The sequence below is a fragment of the Polyodon spathula genome, chromosome 14 (genome assembly GCF_017654505.1).
Source record: "Polyodon spathula isolate WHYD16114869_AA chromosome 14, ASM1765450v1, whole genome shotgun sequence".
Taxonomy (NCBI): Eukaryota; Metazoa; Chordata; class Actinopteri; order Acipenseriformes; family Polyodontidae; genus Polyodon; species Polyodon spathula.
In genome coordinates this window covers 11,052,367-11,076,193 of record NC_054547.1, presented here as the reverse complement: position 1 = coordinate 11,076,193, position 23,827 = coordinate 11,052,367, and the positions used below count along the sequence as shown (strand labels likewise).

General features: G+C 37.7%; 1 protein-coding gene across 2 annotated transcripts; it reads right to left on the bottom strand.

Annotated features, from left to right (window-relative positions):
• Positions 1–269: 269 nt before the first annotated feature.
• On the bottom strand, positions 270–23,596 carry LOC121327398 (palmdelphin-like). 2 transcript variants are annotated; one of them, XM_041271442.1, is made up of 10 exons: positions 23,537–23,596; positions 16,372–16,598; positions 11,025–11,076; positions 5,759–5,839; positions 5,233–5,363; positions 4,343–4,457; positions 4,111–4,135; positions 3,890–4,006; positions 2,564–3,643; positions 270–811 (listed from the first exon to the last, which is right to left on the bottom strand). In XM_041271442.1, exons 3-10 carry the CDS (start codon positions 11,067–11,069, stop codon positions 768–770), a joined length of 1,638 nt encoding a protein of 545 aa, XP_041127376.1. In that variant the 5' UTR covers positions 11,070–11,076; positions 16,372–16,598; positions 23,537–23,596; the 3' UTR covers positions 270–767. The 2 variants fall into 2 exon arrangements, with proteins under 2 accessions (XP_041127376.1, XP_041127375.1); XM_041271441.1 differs by lacking the exon at positions 23,537–23,596 and having other exon boundaries at positions 16,372–16,680.
• Between the last annotated feature and the right edge of the window lie 231 nt (positions 23,597–23,827).

Genomic DNA, 23,827 nt, shown 5'->3' with positions numbered 1-23,827 from the left:
TTTACCTTACCTAAATTAACATTGGGTAGTCCAAGAATAGTGCTACCCAGAGTGTTTGAAACCAGCCATAAAGCATTTACAGAAACTACAAACTATTTGTTATAAAAAAAGACTAAAACACCTGTAATACAATCAGTCCTTTTTAATTGCTTTTGTAAAAGCAACATCAGCATATTTGGAGCACAGCAGAATTGTATTTATCAATATAGTAATAGTTTTCATGTACTGTACTGGAAATCAAGATTGGATTTAGTTAGACATTGGATTACTTTTTTTTTTCCAAACATAATTTACTACACATAGAAATCTATTACAAATCACAGATTTTTTAATGTGAATATACATAAACAACCAAAAAAGCAGAGTTAACTTTATAAAGGCACGTCTCATGAATATTGCATTTTAATTGAATATAGTGAGTGTAGCCATAAACAAATGAAACAAATATCCCAATAATAATAATAATAATAATAATAATAATAATAATAATAATAATAATAATAATAATAATAATCTTTAGATACATTCTCCTCCTAACCCCCCCGCCCAGCGTAAAAACATAGATTTCCAAATCCTAATGCACTTGCGTATTGAGTAGTTTTATAAATCCTAGAAATAAACTGTATTGAAACACATTCAAAATGGTCACTGAACAGTTGATTCTGGTGCGGTTTGTGCAAAAAAGAAGTCACGGCCTGTGGACATCCTTTCTTTGGCTTGCCTTCATGGAAACCTTAAGGCAGCTACTGAAATCCCATCTTGGCATTTTACATCATTCTTTTGCCCAGTTTTGCCATTCTCAGTCTTAGTGCTGTGAATGAAGAAGAGAATTTTCTAAACAATTATGTATTTCTGAAGGGTGGTATTTAATCATCACATCTGTAGTAGTGTTTTCCATTAGTGTAGAAATGAAAAGGCACAGTTTACAGAACATGAGTACAGACTCATAGGTTTGTGTCCCCACTGAATACAAATGCACGTTTTTTTAAGCTATTCTTTTCTCTTGTGAAATAGAAATATACTGCACTGTGCTGTTAGTTGACATTTCCTTAATAGAGTGTTTGATTTAGTTCGTCACTCAGCCCAAACTACTTTTTTTGCACTGTTGAATTTCACACATTCAGTTCAAACTACTTCACATTTACTGCACTTTTAATCTGCCCTTTGGCATCAAAAGCAGTTTTTATTAATTTTTTACTTATCTCCCTGTTATGTGTGTGTGTTGTGCTTATCAATTGTTCAAGCAAATATATCCTCAGCTGTAAACATGGCATCTTAATGTCAAGACATTACCAGTTGAAATATGAAAGGGAAAATAAAACACAGGAACGCTATTGAAAGCAGAAGAGGCTGCAGTATTTCACTCTCACACAAACTGGTTGATCTATATATAGATAACCAGATTTATATATTTAAAATATTTCTGTATCATTACAGTTCAAGATAAAAATGTAAAATAAATAAAAGGGTAAAAATAGAAACCATTGTTATTAATGCTACTGTATGCTGTTTTAGCACATAAAGCAAATCTGTTATTTGACTGTTAGTGAAGCATAGTAATTTGAAAGAATTAAGCAGGAATCTAAGACATATTCAGTATTTTGTTTTATTATCAAACTCTTCCTAAAACAGAAACACATATATAGGACGACAGAATTTCAAGAAAATGTTTGATTATGTCACAGGTTACAAAACAGTAGCAGGCAGCAGGCAGCAGGCAGAAACAGGCAGGCGCGTGTTAATGAGAACAGAATAAAGATTTGACATATCAGGATAAAACCACATGTGACCTGGTAACAGAAAATAAGTAACCAAAAAATAAATAAATAAATGAAATAACTCTATAAAATAATAATCATAATGAATTACATGTTTTAAAATATATTGTTCTGGTATAGTGTAAAAAAAAAAAAATTGTGAATCTATGATGTACCGATATAAAACCTCTGCAATAATGTTTTTCTTCAGATAAGCCATGGGCAGGATATGTAAACTCATGCACCATCACTCTCATTAAAACAAATAGCTTGAATTTGCCCCCATGCGGACTTACCTTGTTTCCAATATACCAGTTTAATCAAAGCAGTGTTCCTGTATCCTTCAGCCAAGGTTATAGGATATATATATATATATATATATATATATATATATATATATATATATATATATATATATATATATATATATACAAATATACATATATATAGATATATGTATATATATATATATATTATATATATATATATATATATATATATATATAGTCATATATATATATATATATATATATATATATATATATATATATATATAGATATATTATCTGTCATGTACATAACATGGTAGAACTAGCATACATCACTTAATAAAGAATAACAGCAAGAAAACCACAAGACAAGAAGTACATATATCAAGGTGAGTAATGTCAGCATGCATTGTGTACAGCACACAGGTAAAAAGACAGATGCAGTGTATGGAAACCATCACACAGAAGAACATGATGTTAGTGTCTGATTATGCAGTTACATGACTGAGCAGCAGCATGTTTTTTTCTTTATTATACCTGTCACTGAAGGGTCGTCAGTACCATCTCCAGTCATTGGCCCTTCAGTATACATGTGGTAGAGAGAATGAGTCAAGCTTGGTTCTTTCTCTTGCAATGGGACTGAATTTATGTAAGGTGACCTGTTGTTCATGTTCAGGTTTATCTGTGGATCTGGAAGACACTGACCCGCCTTCGAGTTGATAGCTGGATGGGAAACCTTGCTATGCTGCCCATCAGGATGGTAAGATGGCTGCTCATCGTGGTCAACGTCATCATCATCATTATCATCATCGTCGTCAATAACTACCAGTTCAGCCCGAATAGCCCCCTCAAACCCCACAGCTTCATCCTGATCCTCTATGCTTTGATAACCCATAAATATCATGGTAACTGGTTCCTCGCTTTCAACATTGGTAGGCACAGGGTGTAGAATGTTGCATTTAGTATCCTCTTGATAGACTAAAGATGACTGACCATTGCTGTATCCTGAATTAAGAAATACTGCTGCACAATGGTTTTCCCTTGGGTCCTGGTGAGGAATCTGCATTGATTTTTGGTTACTTCTGGACATGTGTGGTTTGTCTCCATTTTTAAAAATATTTTGGTTATTCCCGCTTGGGAGCTTTTGTCCTTCCATCTGCGATCCTGTGAAATGAGACGAATGGTCTACGCCATCTTGAAAATTAGCTTTTTCATTGTGAAGTTGTGTTTTAACAGGAGTGCATCTGCCGCACATCTCTTGGGGTCTGTTTGGTTGTGGACTGTTTGGTTCTGGGCTGATCTGCTCCCTGTCTTGTTTCTTGGGGGTTGAGGGTCTGCTGTACGGGCTTGAGAACACTGGTTTGTGGTATTCTAAAGCAGACTTCTTTTCCGTGGCTTTCCTTAACAGCTCCTCTACTTCAACTGGGGACAGTTCCTCTAGCCCATTGTGATTGTTCCCCCCATCAGAATGCACTGCGAAAATTGATTTTCTTCCATCATCATATACTTTAATCCCTTTTTCTTTAAACTCTTCTGCTGAGACAGTTGCCGTTGACAGAATCTGACTTTCTCCAGTCTTCATGTCCTTTTGCACATTGATTTCCATTGCAAACAAGGCTGAGGAGAAATGAAACATTGTAACGACTGATTCTGTTGCACAAAAAACTATATTTCAACAATATCACAACGATTTGGAAAAATTCATATTGTCTTGAATTTATTTGAACCTACAGAAAGTTACATAAATTGTGCAACCAGTTGAAATACAGGCTAGATAAAGTTTGTTAAATGTACAGTATATAAATTGAATTTTGTTTGTTTGTTATTGTTTTCATTTACTTGACATCAAAACTACTTTCATACCTTGTTTGGATTGATCATTATCTGCTTCAGATTCTGGACTTGCCATTTTCTTCAGCTTTGAAGGTTTGTAAGATTTCGGAAGATCCGAAATCTCAGAATAAACATATGCAATTGACTCTGTAATAAAAAAAAAAGGTCATTACTCCTCCTCCACTACAGGATCACCTTAAAAATCTTTTTTTTTTCATTTTTTTAAATACAGATAGAGAGCAAGGTTTTACCTTTTTGGGCTTCAGCCTTCACAGCCTGTGAGGAAATAGTCAGAAAGAATGAATTATGATTACTGAGCAAACCACAGGTTGAGCCAAAAGTATGAACGAAGCAGCGACATTCCCAGTCTTTCCCTTGCTGCAACTGCACCTTACATCCATACAACCTTTCTTGTTTCATACTTCCACAATATACCCTTCTACTGATTCTGAGTAGAGTTTATAGAACAGGAATTCACCCTACCTTTATGATATCTTCTGGAGATTTCTCAAATACTTTCAACCTTTTCAATATAATTCCCTCTTTGGTTGAGATCTGTACCTCATGCTGTTCAAGTGCCTTGATTTCATTTTCCATCCTGTGATAAAAGTCAAATCATTACATTCTGAGCTTTTCAGTTTGTTCAATAATACTATTATTTTCTTCTGTGGCTACCTGGTATTTCCTTTTTGCTTCAAGTGGATGAGACAGAACTTGGCATGCTATAACAAAAATCACCATCAATCACATTTGGGCTCCGCCAATTCATTGTTCTGAGTGATTTCTTTCTTGGTACTTGAACACTGTTACTGTAAATTAATTGTCACTTGTTCACATGCAGTAAATATGCATCCAGTGTTTTGTCCTTACTGCACACTAGATTATTAGTATATACAAAGTGTTTGCATGATCCAGATAAAATGAAAGAATGTTCTAGGTTACATTTTCAAAAACCTATGCTACAGTCATTTGGAATTATAAAAGTCCTGAATGCTGTGAGATTTGACAATGAGTGAATGAAGATTCTGTCAAACACATTTAATTTCCCTGCCTATCTTCTCATTCCATTTACAATGCTACATAATATTTTTACCTTTATATTTGAGTACATCCAAAGGCTACCACACCCTACAGACAGTTTCAAATGGGAATCCAAATTCTCCAAGAAATGCCAGCAATTGAAGATTCAGTTGAAGGCAAGTTGCATACTATAAAGTAACCCTAACTCAAAACCTAACACCAGCTTGGTGACAGGGGGCAGAGACTCAATACTGTTCAAAGTGCTGTTGGAAAGCTGACAAATTTTTTAGGGTCCCTCACTCCCACAAGTACATCAGTGCACACATCCTGTTCAATATTTTCCATTACTGTACCTGTGGATGTTCCTCTCCAGCAGTTTGGTCTGTTGTTGGTCATCCTGGGCCTGTTTTCTTATTTCCTCTTGTTCCTGTGGACTCTGGGCACTTAATCCGTCCATGAGCCATTTTTCTCTCAAAGATTTTTTCTATTCATAGAAAATGTAATGTGATTCATATCAGTCATTGGTCACTGTACACACAGTCATGAAAAGAGGAGAGTTGGGACAAGGCAATAATGTAAAAAAATAGGTTGAGGTTGTCTAGAGTAACCCAAGCACTTTTTAAATCCTATTAATGCCTTTTATATTAAAAAAAAAAAAAAAAAAAAAAAATAACAACAACAAAAAAACAATACAGTAACAGAATAATTAACCAATTGGTTCAGGATTCCCCACAGAATATAAATGTATGTGTAAAGGCGGTGGAAAGGTAAACGAAAGGAAGGGGCTGAGCCTCGCTCCTAGAATTACAGCAGGCCTATGGAATGAGGCTTCAAATCTCTGCATAGCCGAGGGAAATAATTATTCTAAGTATACTTTACCTTTAAATATTGAAGCTTCAATTTTTCTTCTTCTATTTCTATCCTTTTTTTCCCAATGTCCTCTTGGATTCTTCTCTTATCCTGAGAAAAACATAACATACTACATACGGCTGTATAGAAAATGTTTTGTTTCCACATTACAACCTGGTTGCAGCGTTAAAATCCCAATCAACGAACCACAGTTTATAAACATTTTTTTTTTAAATAAAAGCACCATTAGTGTGAATTATATAGTTTGTAAATAATGCAATCCCACAATTACATTATGTATAATCCTGTATTATTGTTTGCTAAAAAAACACAATTAAGCTTAATTGTACAACATGCCACTGTGAGTAACATCAGATTTTCATGTCTATGTGTTGGGTGATTTGTTTTAGGTTCTGCACATTTTCCATCATTTACTGCAGCTTGTGAGGAAAATTAATGTTTTTTTATATCTACATTTTTTTTTTTTAGTACTTGCCACATAATGTCTACCCTGTTTTCTCCCAATTTGAAATGTTCAATTGTATTTAGGCTCAGCCCACCGCTACCAACCCTGCGCTGATGTGTGCCGTCAGCCGACCGCTTCTTTTCACTCTGCAGACCTGCCATACAGCCATTCCAGAGCTACAGCGTCGGAGGACAACGCAGCTCTGGGCAGCTTACAGGCAAGCCTGCAGGCGCCTGCCCAGTCTACAGGGGTCACTGGTGCGCTGTGAGCGAGGACACCCTGGCCAACCGTATCTTCTGAGCTGTCTATACTAGAGCTGACCCTTTCCTTGTATGATGTCATCTGTCCCACCTACAGAGGAACGAAATAGTCAAACCACGCAGCCATGTTTTCTTTTTGCCTCTCAAGCCGGTATTATAAGACCCTCTGTGTTGGAATCTGAGTGTATTGTGAAAATGAGCTTTTGAGTCAACTGCAGTACCCTTGCCTTTCAGGCTGAAAGCTGGCTTGCTGCGTTCACGGAATCAGTGACTCCTGATTTAGCCTTTTTCTTTCTATCTTTCTTCAGCAACCTGCTCACACTCACATTCCAGGCTGCTGCTTTCCTATCTGTGGTATGTGAGTCGACTGCCTGTGCAGTATTGATTTAAAGGAGTGAGTGTTGTTGTTGTTTTCCAACCTTCACTTGTGTGGGAAAATGTCCTCCACCAGGGCTAGGCTTAGCCATACCCCCAGCTAGGTTAATAAAACCAAAAAAAATGGTAGGCCTTGTCTTCCACAGGCTGTATTTTTACTAGACCCGCTGTAGAGTAGACCTCGCCGACTGCCTTGGCCCGCCCACCTCGGTGCGTAGGGCCTTCGAAAAATCAAACAACAACAACAGCGTGCTCCCCAGTAGTATTGTTTGCATTGTTTTCATAGTGTTGTACTCCGTCCACAGATTTGCCCGTTGCAGCTTCGGCCTATGTGTCTTATATGCTACGCGCTGACCAGGTGTGTGACTACACACAGTTAGGGTGTTAGCGTCTGGTGCTTCGGTGCCTTGGTGCACTCGGTGCTCACGGTGCTCACGGTGCTTAGTGCACTTGTTGCGCTCGGTGCACTCAGTGTACATATCGCCTCTGTGCATACAGTATTTGATGCACACGGTGCTCGGTGCATGCAGTGCTCAGTGCATGCGGTGCTCGGTGCAACAGCGTTCCAGGAGGCAATTCCAGGGCTGTCAACTTAGGCAGACGCCTCAGAGTGCTCAGCCCTAACCTCAGCGGCCCCAGCAGGGGCCTTGAAGTCTTACAGCCTCAGACGCATCCATTCTCTGCACACCAGCTGCTTGGACACCTTGATGCTTGCTACCGTGCACAACGGTTGCGTGCTGGCATTCCATTGGGATCTCCCCCCCTCCGAGGAGTCACACACACATCCGTGACGGACCCTCTTCAGGTCTTGGTACTCTAGAAGGAAGTGGCCACCTTGCCGTGCAAGCGGGCCTTTTGTATCATAGACTACATCCTGTGGAGAGGGGTTCTACTCGAGATATTTTCTGGTGCCCAAGAAGGACGGTTCCTCAACAAGTTCTTGAAGGAGAGGAGGTTTCAAATGTTGACTCACCATCACATTCTCCAGTCAGTATGGCCGGGTGACTGGTTAACCACAGTAGACTTACGGGACATGCATTTTCAGGTTCCCATTCATCCAGAGCACACGAAATACCTCTGCTTCGCCTTTCAGGGAAGCATTTACGAGATAAGTGTGCTACCATTCGGCTTCTTCCTAGCTCCTCATACATTCTCAAAATGCATGGACGCTATCCTGGCCCCCTTGCCATTGCATGGGATAAGTATACTAAACTATCACAATGACTGGCTAATTTGCTGTCAGTGGTGAGAGGGAGCAGTGGCCCACACGACAATTGTGACGCAGCATCTGGCGAGGCTGGGCCTCACTATTAATGATGCGAAGAGTCGGCTTATACCGGAGCAGTGCACAATGTACTTGGGACTCCAGCTGGACTCCAGTATGATGTACACATACCTGTCAGACAACAAGCGTGGCTCAATGCATTACATTTACACATCAAGCGCGACAGACACCGTCAGCTGACAGAGTGGCGACTTCATCCGCAGGTGGTGGAGAGCATTTGGGAACGGTTTGGGAAGGTGCAGGTCGATCTCTTCACCTCGGTAATGCCCCCTATGGTTTTCCCTCCACGAGTGGCCCAGGACGCTCCTTTATGCATTGCCACCAGTACCGTTGCCCCCGGCCTTCTTGGAGAGCAGCCCAGGAGAATCAGGTTCTCACCCAATGCCAGCTCATACAAAGCCAGCCCTGGGAGATCCCACTTCGCTTGGATCACCTCAGTCAGACGAGAGGCACTCTCTGGCATCCGGAACTGGGGAGGTTCCAATTATGGGTCTGGCCCCTGAACAGGACTGCTCGACAGCCCTAGCGCTATCACATGCGGTTGTGGATGCTTTGCAGAGCACTAGGGCAGACTCCACTAGGTCGCTGTACACCTGTAAGTGGAATTATTTTCAGAATTGGTGTCTGAATAGAAGTCATGACCCAGTTTCTTGCCCCATGCAAGTTATCTTGCAGTCTCTGCAAGAGCTAATTGATACTGGTAGGTCTTCTGCCACACTGAAGGTGTATTTAGTACTTTTTTGGCTACCCGATTTCTTAAAGCCACTCTGCAGTTATGCTCTGAACTTCCTCTGCCCATTGTGGGCACTGAGATTTTATGTGGATAGAACAAGAGCTCTGTATCATTCTGACCAACTTTTTGCTTGTCATGGTTTATGGACCCTAGAACAGCCCATCTCAAAACAGCAACAGTCCCACTGGATTATGGATACAGTGTCTGCGCCGTATGACAGTGCTGGCTTACCCCTATCTGGGAGAGTAGCTGTGCACTCCACTAGAGGGATGGCTACATCTTGGGCCCTCTTCAGATGGGCCTCACTGTATAAGATTTACGGCGGCTAGCTGGGCTTTGGCGAATACATTCTCCATGTTGTACCGCTTGAATGTGGTAGATCTTTCTTTGCCTTCAATAGGCACAAAGATACTTGAGGTTGCATGCTGTTTCTTGTGTTTTGCAAACTATATTTTATTAAATAAAGCACTGAGCGCCGCAGCGCCTCAGTTTCACCCTCCAGCAACTGTGTTTTTGGTATCTGTTTCTGGTCTGATGTCACCCTTACAGCCAACACTGTCACAGTCCCTCGTAAGCTGAGGTTCCTTCTCTCTCGTGACAGCTCTGGTATACATTTTCCATATGTAATGTTTTTGTGGTCATTTTCGAATTGAAAGAGAACCTTAGGTTGCTTACCGCAACCCTGGTTCCCTGAAAAGGAAGACGGAAGAAGGCGGTACAGAAGGCGTCATCCCAGGAACTGGCTTATCGGCAGCTCTGGTGTAGAGAGCTCAGAAAATACCTACCAATAGGCAGGCATATCCCATATGTAATGTTTTGGTGGTCATCTTCTCTTTCAGGGAACCAGGGTTACGGTAAGTAACCTAAAGTTATTCATCAACCTGCCTAAAAATACAATACTGGAAGAATTGCCACACTGGAATTCAGCAAAGCTGGCTGGCAATAAATGTACTTTATTATGAGTTGGAAAAACAAAAAATAACCATAAAGGTATTCATGCAGGTGAAGCACAACTTTTAATTTAGTATGATTATTATTATTACTTTTTTAGCTACAATAACTTTGTATGTTAAAACTATAAGAAACTATGTCAAGTATGTTACTTTCAACCATGCTCTCCTATTAATTAGTCTTAAACTAAATGCCGGCAGTAGAAAGTCTACATGTCTGAACAGTATGTGTGCATTGAGAGGGTGGCAGGGTACTGGAGGGCAATGTTTAACAAAAAAAAAAAAAAATGTTTTCAAGTCATGTCTAGCCATGCTGACGCTGAAATGTCAGACACCTCAGGGCAATCTATGTAAAGGGCAATGGCATCATTTGGAGAATCAACCTGTTAGAAATTCTGCCAAGGACAAGGAGAACAACTTTGAAAGTCTTTCCATGCTCTCAGAAGATGACATCAGTGTACTTGGAAAAAACACCCTGACACAGCGTTGACAGAAAACTAAATATTTCTGCAGTGAGCCCAATTTAATAATTTCTATGATTCAAAGATACATCAATATAGGATAGTGCTTGACATAATGGCTTTCTTTTTCAATTTAATGTTAACAAGAAGTTTAATTTTCAGTCCTAATAGCTTAACAATCTCATATAATGCAGGACGAATCATAGCTGGTGCACTCTTTGTTTTCTATTAATAGTCTTTGCCTCGTCTATGTAAAGCAGCCTCAGTGAAAACTGATGCCCTCTTTTTTAATATAAACCAATGCATCTCATGTGACAGTGGAACAGCCAGGTCAACCATCATGTCTAAATATGATTATTAGAAAATATAAAAAAAAATTACTAGGCAAGCAGCATTTATCAGTTACATAACTTCTATATATTATTCAAGCATTAACACCATATGTAAGTAATAAATAATGACGCTTTTGACCTGTGCTGGTGACCTTCACATTCATAAAGGACACACTTTAACACACTTTAACCTTTTCTTGTGTTCTTTGGTGAGTGTGTATCTGTTAAAGTAATCAATGCTTACTAAAATAAACAGTGCACTTCAAAGGACTGAGAGAAAAAAAAAAAAAGTTAATAGTGCTATCCAAGCCAATTCTAAACATCCAATTCAATTTGATACAAGAGTGTAGTTTTCAGTTCATTATTCACAGTTTTATAGTTTTCACACTTCCCCTAAACATTTAAACCACGTAACTCAAACAGGGATGACTTACTGTAATGGCATGGAGTCGCTCCTTCAGCAGTTCTGCCTCTTCCATTTTGACACTGAAACAAAATCAGAGCTAAACTGTAAGAGCTGTAATCATCAGTAGACAGCAGGCTGGGTGGTAGGAAGGCATGCACACAGTACAGTATAGAATAAGCAGCGGTGCTCCAGGGAACCAAGGAGACTGTGGGGGAGTTGGGCAGAGGATTAGATGAGGCTGTCTCCGGAAGACACATGTCACAGTGGGTGTGTGGCGGAGGCAGATTCAGATTTTTGGCATAACAGGCATGTTTCACTGACATATCACATGTCTGATTTAGCAAATTGTTCCACGAGATGGATTGGCTCGTGTTAGTGCTATATTGTAAGAGTTAGCCAGTATTTGGTAAGGTGGTTTCAAGTATTTTATTTTAAAGTTATTGAAGTGGGGAATCATTAGAACTTTTATAAAACTGACATACATTCATGAACTATTTCCCCCCTCTGCCATTGCAGTATGTTGCAGGATATGCAATACATAATCCATAGTGGAAGCTGTTGTACATAGGAGCTATGAACACGTTGCAGAGTATACAGTTTCTTTGGTAAAAACAATTATTTTTTTCCTTTTAAATGAACAGTATTTAGATTCCGTCCACATTCATAAACTGTTTCAATGTTTTTCTCTGACCACATCAATCTTCTATAATGAACATTTTGTATTTAACTTCAGATAATTGTGTTTCTTCATTACATAAGCCCCTGTTACAGTGAGAGGTCAAATATTCTAAGCTTAGCACCAATCCACTGACCAGTAAACTTGTAATCTGATTGCTTGAAATGATCTCTGAGTCTTATATAGCTGAAAGTCAATTGCAGACATAAAATTCTGTTCCGTAACTGCCCCTCGTAAAATGCAAGTATGTTTTTAATAGTAATTAGACTGTAGTCATTTATGGGTCAAGCTTGTTAATCTTGGTTTGAATCTGAGTGCAGATGGCATAGACAGTGACCAGCTGTCCAACTGTCAGCCTCAAATGACTCTACCAGAGTCAGATACGCTGGCAAGATGCTGGATAATCAGAGCATAGGCTCACATTTTGATTTTGATTACTTGAAAACTGAAATATCTCTTTAATAAATATGTAGAAAAGTGGAGGATTTTTTTTATTTATTTGTTTTAACCAGCAGCCCATAATACTTGTGTTTGGTCAAGGGACTGACAAGAACTAGAAACATGACAAGTGATACATTTTCTAAACAAAACTACAAGCATAATTTAAAATATACTGGTGCGTATTAAGTTCAATCCAAAAGAAATGTAGATTCAATTTTTCTTAGCTATGTTGTTTACAAGTCTAAATTGATCAATACGTATAACTGCATTCACATGTCTTTTTTTTTTTTTTTTTTTTTTTAAGGACTTCAATAACAAGTTTTAAATGACTTTACTTATTCATAGTGAGGTGATATTCATTAGAAATAAACTGATAGAGACTTGCTGTCAAAACTTTTTAATTTTTTTTTTTTAATACTACAATATTTGTAAAGCTTTTGTTCTTAAACCCATAGGACTACAAAACCCTTACTGGCGCATGAATGCATGTTGATACAGAAAACTTCTTTATTTTGCTAATGTTACATTTTCCTGTGAAAAGCTACAGAACAACATTTCACAGTCTGGAACACATGCTAGAACTATAGTGGCTCTTAATAGCTTCCCTAACATTTAAATAATGCTAAGGATATAGTAAAGAGATCTATTTATGGTACCATTTCAAATGAAAATCTACAATGGTACAATGGCATAATATTTGCAATAGCTGTTCTGTATTTAAAAGAAAATTTTACTAAATAAATACTGTAACATGGAAACAGTTAAGTGAATACATAGAGGTTAACCATTCAGTAACTGTCAATACTAACAGTGAGAGAGCTGCACATCAACACGTATGATCCATCCTCTTTAAGGAGCCCATCAGCACTTCCACAATCTCCAATTACTGTTTCCCTGAAACATTAACCTGTTACAACTGCAGACAGCAGGTCCCCAGACCCTTAACACACACTATCTGGACTGTTAGGTAGCTTAGGAAATGTGAACACTGGTGGAATGAAGACTACTGATGAAGCAGCTATTAGGGAGCAGCAGTTTCCACACATAAACTGTAGAGCTCAAATTTGCTAGACAGTGAGTGTGGGTGGTCTCTCTTCATTTGTGAGTGTCCGTGTTTCTCTTGTAAGTTATCATGAATTAATACATGAGATGATATTGAACTCATATAAATTAAAAATGTATGACCCTCCTTGCTAATAACTGGAATTAGCAGTTTTTTTTGACTGAATAAAGGGGTGTGGTCTTTCTGAAAGACTTAGCGTTTGTATACTCTAGTTTCCTGGAGAATGCATTAATATCACTTTTGATTGGATTCCCAGTCCCAGTGTAAATGTGCACTGACTCACTCCTAAAATTAAGAATAAGAAAAAATTAAGAATGTGCTTTAAATTTATGCTGGTCACAGATAACATCCTGGATTGTCTCGTTACAGATTGCTCTGTGATCCGATCACCTCAAATGCACACAGCCTTTAAATGAGGTCAGTAGAAGCTGAACTCTGGAAGCAATGGGATTCACATCACAACCCTGTAATGCAATGTGTAAGGCCAAGAATGCAAAGTGGTCAAAATGACCATACCCAACCAGGATTACCCTATTTTTTTTAATACCATTAAAATTATTACAGTATTGAAAAGAAAACATACTAACACTTGAAAACTGATCGAAAAGCATGGTAGCACTGAGCTGCATGTTTAATATACTGGTCACAATAGTAGGATTACATTTACAGAAGACTTCTTTATTGATGCATGTCTTTAGTTAAGCTTCTCTGTTATATGTAAGGTGCTATATAAGCTCACATTGTATTGTTTTGTATTACAGATCAATGGGGACCAAACTAGAATTTAGAAATAGAGAATAGTGCATTATGTAGTGTGATATGAGAACCGATTGACCACCCAAGAGAGGTGGGGGCTACATAATGCCAAGGGTGGGCATTACACTTTCATTTATCACACACTACCCCACGCAGTATTTTTTATAATCTCACACTACCCCATGCAGTAATTTTATAATTGAGAGAAACAGCAACTATGTGAGGTACGGTTGGAATTGCTGTCAGTTTGTCAGCTTGCGTTGGAGTGGCACTATGTTGCTGGGGTGGCACTCTGTTGCTGGGGTAGCACTCTGTTGCTGGGGTTAATGAGCACATGTTTCCTGTAACACCCAGAAGGTTATTATGGGAAATATCAACTGGATGAGCCCATTGAAAATATTGCTCACCAGTTATTATATTTTAGTATTAAAATGCAAGAAGGCTCCAGAAATAACCACTCTCCATCTGTTTCAAAGATGCTTTTTTTACAATAATGTATCTAAAAATAACACACTACTGTGCCCCCAGACAAGTGCCACAGAGACCCTGAAAGAATGCCTGTTAGAGACTTTATAGCTTTGAGGATGATTGTGAGGATTTACAACAGGTGAGAGCCGGGTCAAGAGCCAAGTGAATTTGACAAAATTCCTGTGGCATGTGGTTGTTTACTGCTCTCTTTGCCCTGCATGGAAATAAGGACTATTTATAGTCGCAAGAATGCAGCAGCAGGTTGAAACATCACTATGCAAGATCAAATGTTTGAAACAAAAGGACAGTCCTTCCCTTGCAAATGAAAATGTTAAAGTGGAATACTCAGCCTGCTTTTAAAATGTAAAATGTAAAAAACAAACAGTTTTGGATATCATTAATTTTCTGTTCATGTTGTTTAGATATTTTTAAACTCAGTGCTATATAAGACTTTATTCAGATAAGAACGAGTCTTTATAAAAACTGTTGGTAATCTACAAAGCAGAATGTTTCATCCAACGGTATCCATCCATAACTTTTTTAACAGTAGAATTGTAGAACAAAAGTAGCCCAAGAGTTTGAATCTACTTACTGGTGATATTGTTTTTGAAACTTTGGTCTATTAGTCAAGAGTGTCACCAGGCCTCAGTTTTTTAAATGTAGAATAAATGTACAAAATGTAACTGGAGGACCAAGATCTGATATGGTCTAGTGGAACACATATACACTATAGAATAGTAATCTACAGTATGCAGTTTTCTTTTTAATTTGCAATTATCTCTATGCTGTATACTACAGTATGTGGGACTCGTGTTTAAAAAACAAAACAAAACAGAGATAACAAATGTAAAACCTACCGTCAGTACCAGATTATTGACACCTAATGCCACCACCATTAAAATAAATAATCACTAAATAGCTACTGACAAGAAGTCTGAATCTGAACATCATGTCTTTGATGTATTTGCCAACATAGCAGAAATATTTTTGCCTTTTAAAACCACAAACTTCAGTGGACTACAGAAAGTTATCATACAGTAAATGGTGCAACCTGCTTTTCTTATTCAATACATTCTCCAAATATATCTCCTGTGGTGAAACCTAAGTGTTTCCCAAAGTAATTATCAGTGACCCTATATAGGTTTCAGTAGGATGCATGTTCTCTGTAATCTGCCTTTTCTAATCTAATCACCAAAAGCTTAGGCAGTAAATCTCTGCGGCATCTGCTTCTACTATAGTAACCGGACAAATAAATATTAACATTGTATTGTGAGCTGTAGAAATGTCTTATGCTTTGTTCCAACATGTCTTGTTAAAACATACACCTATAAATTTCCGACTTGGTTTGTATTAGAATATTTAGAATGAAGAAGATCATATTCTAAAAGCACACAAAGTCAATGACAAAAGTAAATATATAAAACATCTCTAGCTTAAAAAAAATGTACATTTTTATTTAAATCCAAGAGAAGGCGAGTAGACAAATGTTTTGTTTCGCCTCCATAAATGTTATAAGTTTGTGCTTCAAAGTAAATGGAATGTATCTAAACAATTTTAAACAATGGTGTTATTCCTTTCCACCTACTTTTATAATAATGAATAGGATTTTTATCAGAAAATCTACTGTTTTTATATTTATGAAGCACTGACCTCCTTCACATCTGTTGGCCCAAGAAGTATTAAGGACCATCAAGATTACAAGATTATTAGAGACCACTATGCAGATCTTTTCTTTTAACCTACTGCTTTTAAACAACAATAAACAATTACTAATTAAGAACTAGTTATTAAACACTATTGTGCACAGAACTCCAGTGCAGAACTTCTGTCCAGTATAGTGCACATCACCTAATGTAACTCAGAAAGAACTAACATAGAAACAGAGAAATACTGTTCAATGACCACAAGAAAATCTAAAGATATGTTCCATAATCATTAAAATTAACAATACACAGAAAATAAAACACTAACCTTGTTTATGAAATTCCGTAGAGACTGGTGACAACAGGAGGCTGAGTTCACTCCACTGTACACAGCAGTGCTTGGGATGGTTCCTGCATAGCTTAGCTCTGAACACAAATCTGGCAGTTCAGGTAGGCAGGGTTTAGACTGGGGTATGCAGTAGCCAGCAGCCTGTGCTCTCACCAATGAAAACTGGGTGAGTTTCTTAAGCAATCCTTCTTCACAACCTCCAGTGCCTGTCAAAATGTATAAGTTAACATCTCAGTGCAAAGCACAACTTCTTTTCCAATAAAGAAAGTTGTAACTCGGCTGTGTCTTCCTGTTGTCTACACAGCTGTCTCTCACTGACTGACATGCACAGGCATGGACACAGAATTAGTACATTACTTTTCTCCCAAATTAGCTTTAAAGGCTTTGCCATTACGTCAAGCAGCTTAATTCCTCATACTGCCAGCAATTTGCTTTGCATGCCGCCTTATCAACTATTGGAATTCCATTAGTTTTAAAGTTTCTCCCTCATGTAGGACTATATTTAATGTGTTTTCCAAACTAATGCAATAACCACTGTGGTTTTCAGAAACTCCAACTGAAATAAGACTGAAAATGAAAGAAAGTGTATATTTTGTCAGCTAAATATTATTATGTAGATGTATTGAGCATTTACAGTTGTGTATAGTACTTTATTGTGTATAGAACAAGTTAATGTGTGGCAATATATGAGGTCATAGTTCCTAAATATGCATATGTAAAATGTACCTTACGGCTGCCATTGGTGAGTAAAAAACATACAGTTTTACTAGATATTTAAACTAAGTTATTTGGCAGGAAAGTATAGTCCGTAACCTAACAATCCCAGATAAATAAGATTTGAATAAAAAGATTGATTTAGCCTACATTTCAGTATATACATTGCAAGTCTTCTTATTAGATGAATCTCAGTGCTGGAATTTGCAATACACAATGTTGTTTATACTTCTGTTTTCTATATAGTTCTCAAATGGGCAGTTTTAATAGAAAGACATGTTATAGCAACATGTTATGTTGTAAGTTATTTAGTTATTTAAAAACATGATATGTCGTAAGCTACAATAGGTTAAAGAAAGCTATCTGTTGGCTTGCCTTATTTTTAGGAAGTACCATATTCCTTTGAATTTAAGACACAGCTCAGATAAATGGGAATTTACAAAGATACAACCTCTGCGCTGACTCTGGAGGGGCGAAGGTGAACACACGTTGTCCTCCGAAGTGTATGCAGTCAACCACCTGTTTCTTTACACAGTGCAGACCCACTATGCAGCCACCCAGGGCTACAGCGTCGGAGGACAACAAAGCCCTGGGCAGCTTACAGACAAGCCCGCAGGCTCTCGTCCTCAGTCGGCAAAGGAATTGCCTAGACTTAAACCAGCGAAGTCCAGACTATAGGGCACATCCTGTGTTGGCGATTTTAATACACACATCACTACTGTACTCTAATTTAAGACGCAGGCTATTTTTAAGAAGCAAAACATTTTTTTTAAAAGTGTGTCTTAAATTAGAAGGAATAAGGTATGCTGCTGTTTCAATTTCTAGACCATTTGACATCAACAGTGTATCAAAGCACACCACTGGCTGCAAAGATGCTTGGTTAATGGCAGGAAAGAAAGCATTGAAGGGGTGGGGACATTTTCAATCTACAGAGATCTTTAACTTAATGTAATACCAGTTACCACATTTTAAAATGAAAATAAATGTTTGCTAGAAGAAATCTCTCATAAATCTGCACATTTGAGCCCAACAATGGAAGTCTATAACTGAGATGTATGGAATTATTTTCTTTGCTACAACCACACATTAAAACCAAACAGTTGTGGCCTTCCTTTGTTCAAAGGCAGCCACCTGTCTGTCGGTGTACTTAGTGATTTGCACAGGTGTACTGCCACAAATATTGACTAATTCTAATACCTGCCAGATTTAACCGTTTTCTACAGGCTCTTCCACAGCAATCTATCTGACTGTACCAGATTTTCATGCAAATGAAATAAGCATTCCAATTGTCAATACACCCACACCCTTCTGTCTCTATGATCCTCTTTCACAGATTGCCTGAAGTAGGTAGAAAAGTATCCATGGAAACCATCTGAAACTCTCTCTCGAGGTTTTGTTCTGAGCCCTCCAGCATCCCTTTCAATAAAAAAAACAAAAAACAAAAAAAACGTGGAATCAACTGTCCTTGGCTCTGTTTTTAGTTATAAAGAAAAATGAAAATGATATGTTTTGTTTTTTAAATGTCTGTCACAGAGTACCCTTGAGTGGAGGGTGTGGTGACATCAGAACCAGAAAACTGGGGGTTGAAACTGCAGCAGCAGTATATTTATTAAATACTAAATTAAACTCTTTGTAACAGGGTGATGTGTTACATGCGTGGGTAGTCACTGGAAAATTCAGACACAGACACAGAGCATTGGTGTTGATACGACGCACAGGCGCGCAGATTTAATTTGAACACCAAACTGACACTAGGGTACCAGCAATGGTAGCCCTAGTGTCACATTTAATAAAGAAAACCAAGCTAAAAATAAAAGGTCGGCACACAAAGTGATGATTGCTAGTCCCACTACAAGGATGTCCCTGCTTAGCAACGCGTCTCCGGCTATGCGTTGCAGCTGCTTTAAATCACAGGCACACACACACTTGTGCAGGAAACAGCAAACCCGCTCCCTGTTACACTCTTTTACAAAAATAAAATGGCACATTGGCCAAAACAAAACAAACACAAACAATAACTGAATGTTACCAAAAGAGTACCTTTTAACCTAACAGTCACTCTCGCTCTCACTCTAGTCTCTTTCTCTATCTCTGTCTCTGTCTCTGTCTCTGTCTCGGTCTACCTTCATTCTCTTAAGCTCTCTTTAATGAGCCCGGAGTGGGTCCTTTTATATTCTGTGGCTGGAGCCTTAATTACCCATTAATCAAACAATGACCTTATTAAAGCTCCAGCCACATTCCCACAAGGCTACAGTGATGAGGATTTAACCCCATCCATGACAACTAAACATTATAAGACTGGCTTTTCGCCGGTCTCAAATAATAAATAATAAGGACGGACGGTTTCCGTCCACCTGCATAGAAACATCTATAATAATAATAATGCAATGAAAATAATACTCATATATAAATATAAAAAAGAGGTGGGCACCCTGTCACAATGTTCTATTCAGGATTTGTTTAAAAGCACTTGGCCGTGACCCAAAAAAAATAAGTTGGTGTGGTGCATCACGCATTACAAAGAGAACAGAGGAGGGAGAAACCCAGCAAGACTTATACAGGAGGTTCAGGAGCTACTTGTTTTATTGTTACAATATTGATATGGCTGAAATATTTATTTGTAAGCACATTATTTATATCTTATGAATCCAGGACACTGTTTACCAGAAAAGTAGGGTTATATAAATTACACTGAACAATTGCACCTCCAGTAAAATGCAATGGTAATATTTGCCAAAATAGAGGATTGTGACCAGATTGTGAAAATGTTTTATTTTATTTTTGAAGATATTTACTGTATTTCTTACTGTGTTATATAAGAGCAGCGTGCTATACAATACAAGGTGTGAAGTCTGCTCATGTTACTGTAGTTCAGTGGTGTAGTGGTAAATAGAAAAGTAGGTAAACTCCCCTGCTTGGTGGAATTGAACAGAGATTGAACAGATAAACTTGAACACATACATTGTTATTGACCCTCAGCCAACCAGATGCTCCCCATACAGTTATTTCTCACTCTGGTGCTGTTCACGTAAACAGTCACAGACCTGACAGTGTGCTGAACAATTCTGTGAGCGCCTTTTCTTTAACCCAGGATTTGCATATCACAGGAGAGCAGAAACGAGTAAACTCTATATCCCTTATATGAGAAATGGGTATATTGCCCAAATTAAAAGTGGCTAAACAGAATTTACCTGCGTATACCCTTGACTACACCACTGCTGTAGTCTAAGTAAGTGTGGTTAGGTACACAGGTTTGCTAGGGATGTTTTAGTGTACATTAGTGCTTGTTATATTTATTATGGTAATGATGGAATCTACAGGCGGGGTATAACATAGACTACATGAAGAAATTGATGACAATTGCTTTTCTAGTCTCTGTTTCCCTTTGACCATTCTGTCTGGCAGACCACCAAATGAGCTCATGGGTACAGAATAGTCAGACTGCTGCTCAAACTAAAATACTTATAGGGACAGTCTTGGGACAGGTTGAGAAAGCAATCAAATGTATGGCATTCCTACTTCGTAGTCAGATTGTTCTTGGTGAGTTAAAAATACAAGCCTGACAAGGTTTTACATTCTGCCCTTCACTCTAATTATTGACATCCTCTTATTTTGTTTCTGTTGCTGCATCATCTACAGCTTTCCAGTTCTGCACAGTATATGAAACCCATCGTGATAATTAGAATCTAGGGGTAAAATTGGCAAGGGGAATAATATTTTGAATACAATGTCTTTATGAAAAAATCAATATGTTGAATATATCCTGTTGTCAAAGCTTCATCCAATTAACAGCGTTGCTATATCTTTTCTGTATTTTGCCAAGCTAAATCAATTATTTTTTGAAATTTTACATTTTAAATTGTTTTATACATATATACGCACATATCTCTTTAGAATGAACATTTATTTCCTAGCGATCAATCAATTCTTGTTTTCCAGATCTGGAATGAGTCCAATTCTGTCTTCCACTTGTGTGAAGTAGCCTCTTAGTCATATTGTAAGAGCAAGACAACATCACACCCGATTTACAGTTACAGTACGACCATATGCAAGATTGGAAGTGCATAATGTTTAAGTATGGTGAACTGGTTTAAAACATCATGCTGCCATGTTGCTCTTCAGTTGTTAACAGTACTAACTTTCTATATCTTTATTTAAAATTGTATGTAACTTGCAACTACACCCAATTTTTCCATCTAATAAATTCTGCTTTGTTTTTAAATTATAGAACGTACTGTATGATTCTAATAAAGTCCCATTGTAAAGAACTTGGCCCATTTGCCCAACTAGCAACCACCTTGCTTAACATCCTGATGTAGTCCTCCTGTTTCTTGTTGTTATTTAAGAGTTCAAGCCACATGTAGGTAAATGCCATTGTTTAACAGTTCAGGAGGGCAGCTTTAACACATGACTTAGTTAACATTTTGATAAATTAAATTCACAAAATTATTCAAGACTGTTGTCGAGTTGTTCCTTAACAACAAGCTTTACTGGTTTCATTATTATGAAAAAAAAAAGAATGTAAAGTCTATAAATCACAAGTTAAAGCTTTGGGAATTGGGCCCAGAATATAATTAGGAGATTACTTGCGGCTATTGATTTATTTGTTCTAACTTTTATAATGTCAGAGTTAAATCCAGTGCTGTTTTATCAGGGAGTTCATCCTAAAATAAACAGCTGTAGTGCTACTTAAAATGGCTGGCATGTCTTGGACTTCTGTTCATCGGGTTTATTACTTTACCTACAGTAGATGGATTTTTCATTGGCTCAATAAACAAATGAAAACAGGTTGAACAAAGATCTGGGTGGTAACCATCTTGACTAATTCCTGGTTTACAGCGTACACAACCATATAATAATTAAGAGAGAAATATATGATATGGCTTTAAAAACACTCAGCTTGGTCATCGGTCCTGCTGTCTATCTTTTCTTTAGAAACTAGAAATATTTAATCATAACATAGACACTTGAATGGTCAACACGGTTACTGTTAGGACACACTTTACAGAAACACTAGATAAATCTGGGATTTAGTAATACAAATGCTGAAAGGGTCAAGAGCCCCTCAGTCATGTTAGCCTTTTGTTTTTAGTAGAACAGCTACAAAGAGATATGTCAAGCTACTGCAGTGTCAATGAACCATGAACAAACAAACAAACAAACAAAAAAGCCATGGAACCAGTACAGTAGCAAGCTTATACTGGGGTTTCAGTCCTGACAAGCAGTTGTGTTTTTTTTGTTGTTGTTTCTTTTGGTTAATGAATCGTGTGTTGAACTTGCAATGGAAACATAGAAAGAAACATTATAAACTGGGTAAAGTGGGTTGCCTTTAAAACTGTTGGATTGCTGCAATGGTATGTACTGGAGTGTAAAGGGTTACTTTTTTCTACATTGCACATTGCTCTTTTCTGTTATTATTTTAATACACTCCCCCACTATTTGGCTCATTAAAACATGTTTCTGATTTGCTTAGAGTAATCTCTATGAACAGAACACAAAGCGAAGAGTGATTTAATTTACATTACAGCTGTGATTAAGTGCTGAATACATCATCAGTTAACATACTGTCTACGATGGCTCATGCAATTTGACAGGGAGTGCATTTGCAAAATAACAAGAGAGTAAATAACACCCCTCTCAGACAGTTTGTGACTGTTTCTTCTAACCACACAGATAGAGCTAAGAAATCCCAATCTTTTTATTGAACACAAACACATACATTTATTATGAAATCCTCTCTGAGCCTGGATGCCCCACCCATAGGATCAATGAGTTGAAAGCAGTGTTATTTTGAGTTTTCAGAGCAACAGAAATCTTTACTGTATAACCTGTTAACCAGGATTTGTTTTCTGAAGTGCCAAACTGAAAATCAGGCATTATTGTTGCATGTACATGAATAATAATAATAATAATAATAATAATAATAATAATAATAATAATAATAAATAATAATAATAATATTTTTTGTTACAGAACAATATAGTATAGAACAGTATAGTAAACCACTTGAGGGCAGCAGATCCCCTGTAATCCCAAATAACCCTGTTACACAACCTACAGCTTTATAGAATCTTTACTAGTGTGGAATAATCTTTAGACACATTTACACAAAGAAGCACACACACAATATACTGTCCACTATGCTTTTAACTACCATTGGGAAAATATTTATACAATACTTTACCGACATATATTATCGATTTATTTGTGTCTCATACTGACCCATTGGTTTCAGTGGCTTTCCTTCCACAGTCTGAACATGAATGCTTGACTAAAGTCAATACAGTCTGTGGGAAATTCCTTAGTAAGACATATTGACCTTCAAAACAATATTTTTACACAGTCCTTCTTTAAAAAGTGGTCCTGTTCTATGACACAACTCACTCCAAGGGAACGTGTCGGGTTATAAGCAGGAAAAAAAGTTCCTTACCTTTATGACTTCGCCAGAGCAATAGCCTAAGCAGTGAAAGAGGGAGAGAGAGAGAGAGAGAGAGAGAGAGAGAGAGAGAGAGAGAGAGAGAGAGAGAGAGAGAGAGAGAGAGAGAGAGAGAGAGAGAGAGAGAGAACTTAAGTGACACTCCTTTAGGTTTTCAGCTTTGTGTGCAGGCAAGGGTATATCATAAATTCCCAGGGGTCATAGCTTGGTTGGCAGAACATTTGTCAGGATAATGTAAAACACCACTTGATCAGGCTGTAGGAATGTGACCATTATTAACACTGC

Bases quoted from the DNA above. Each gene is read 5' to 3' on its own strand.
- LOC121327398 (XM_041271442.1), bottom strand. From the start codon at position 11,069: ATGGAAGAGGCAGAACTGCTGAAGGAGCGACTCCATGCCATTACA. The intron at 4,458-5,232 runs GTACAGTAATGG...CTTTTATCACAG, and splicing joins CTGGAGAGGAACATCCACAG to GATGGAAAATGAAATCAAGG. The intron at 4,007-4,110 runs GTAAAACCTTGC...TTTTTATTACAG, and splicing joins GAAGGCTGAAGCCCAAAAAG to AGTCAATTGCATATGTTTAT.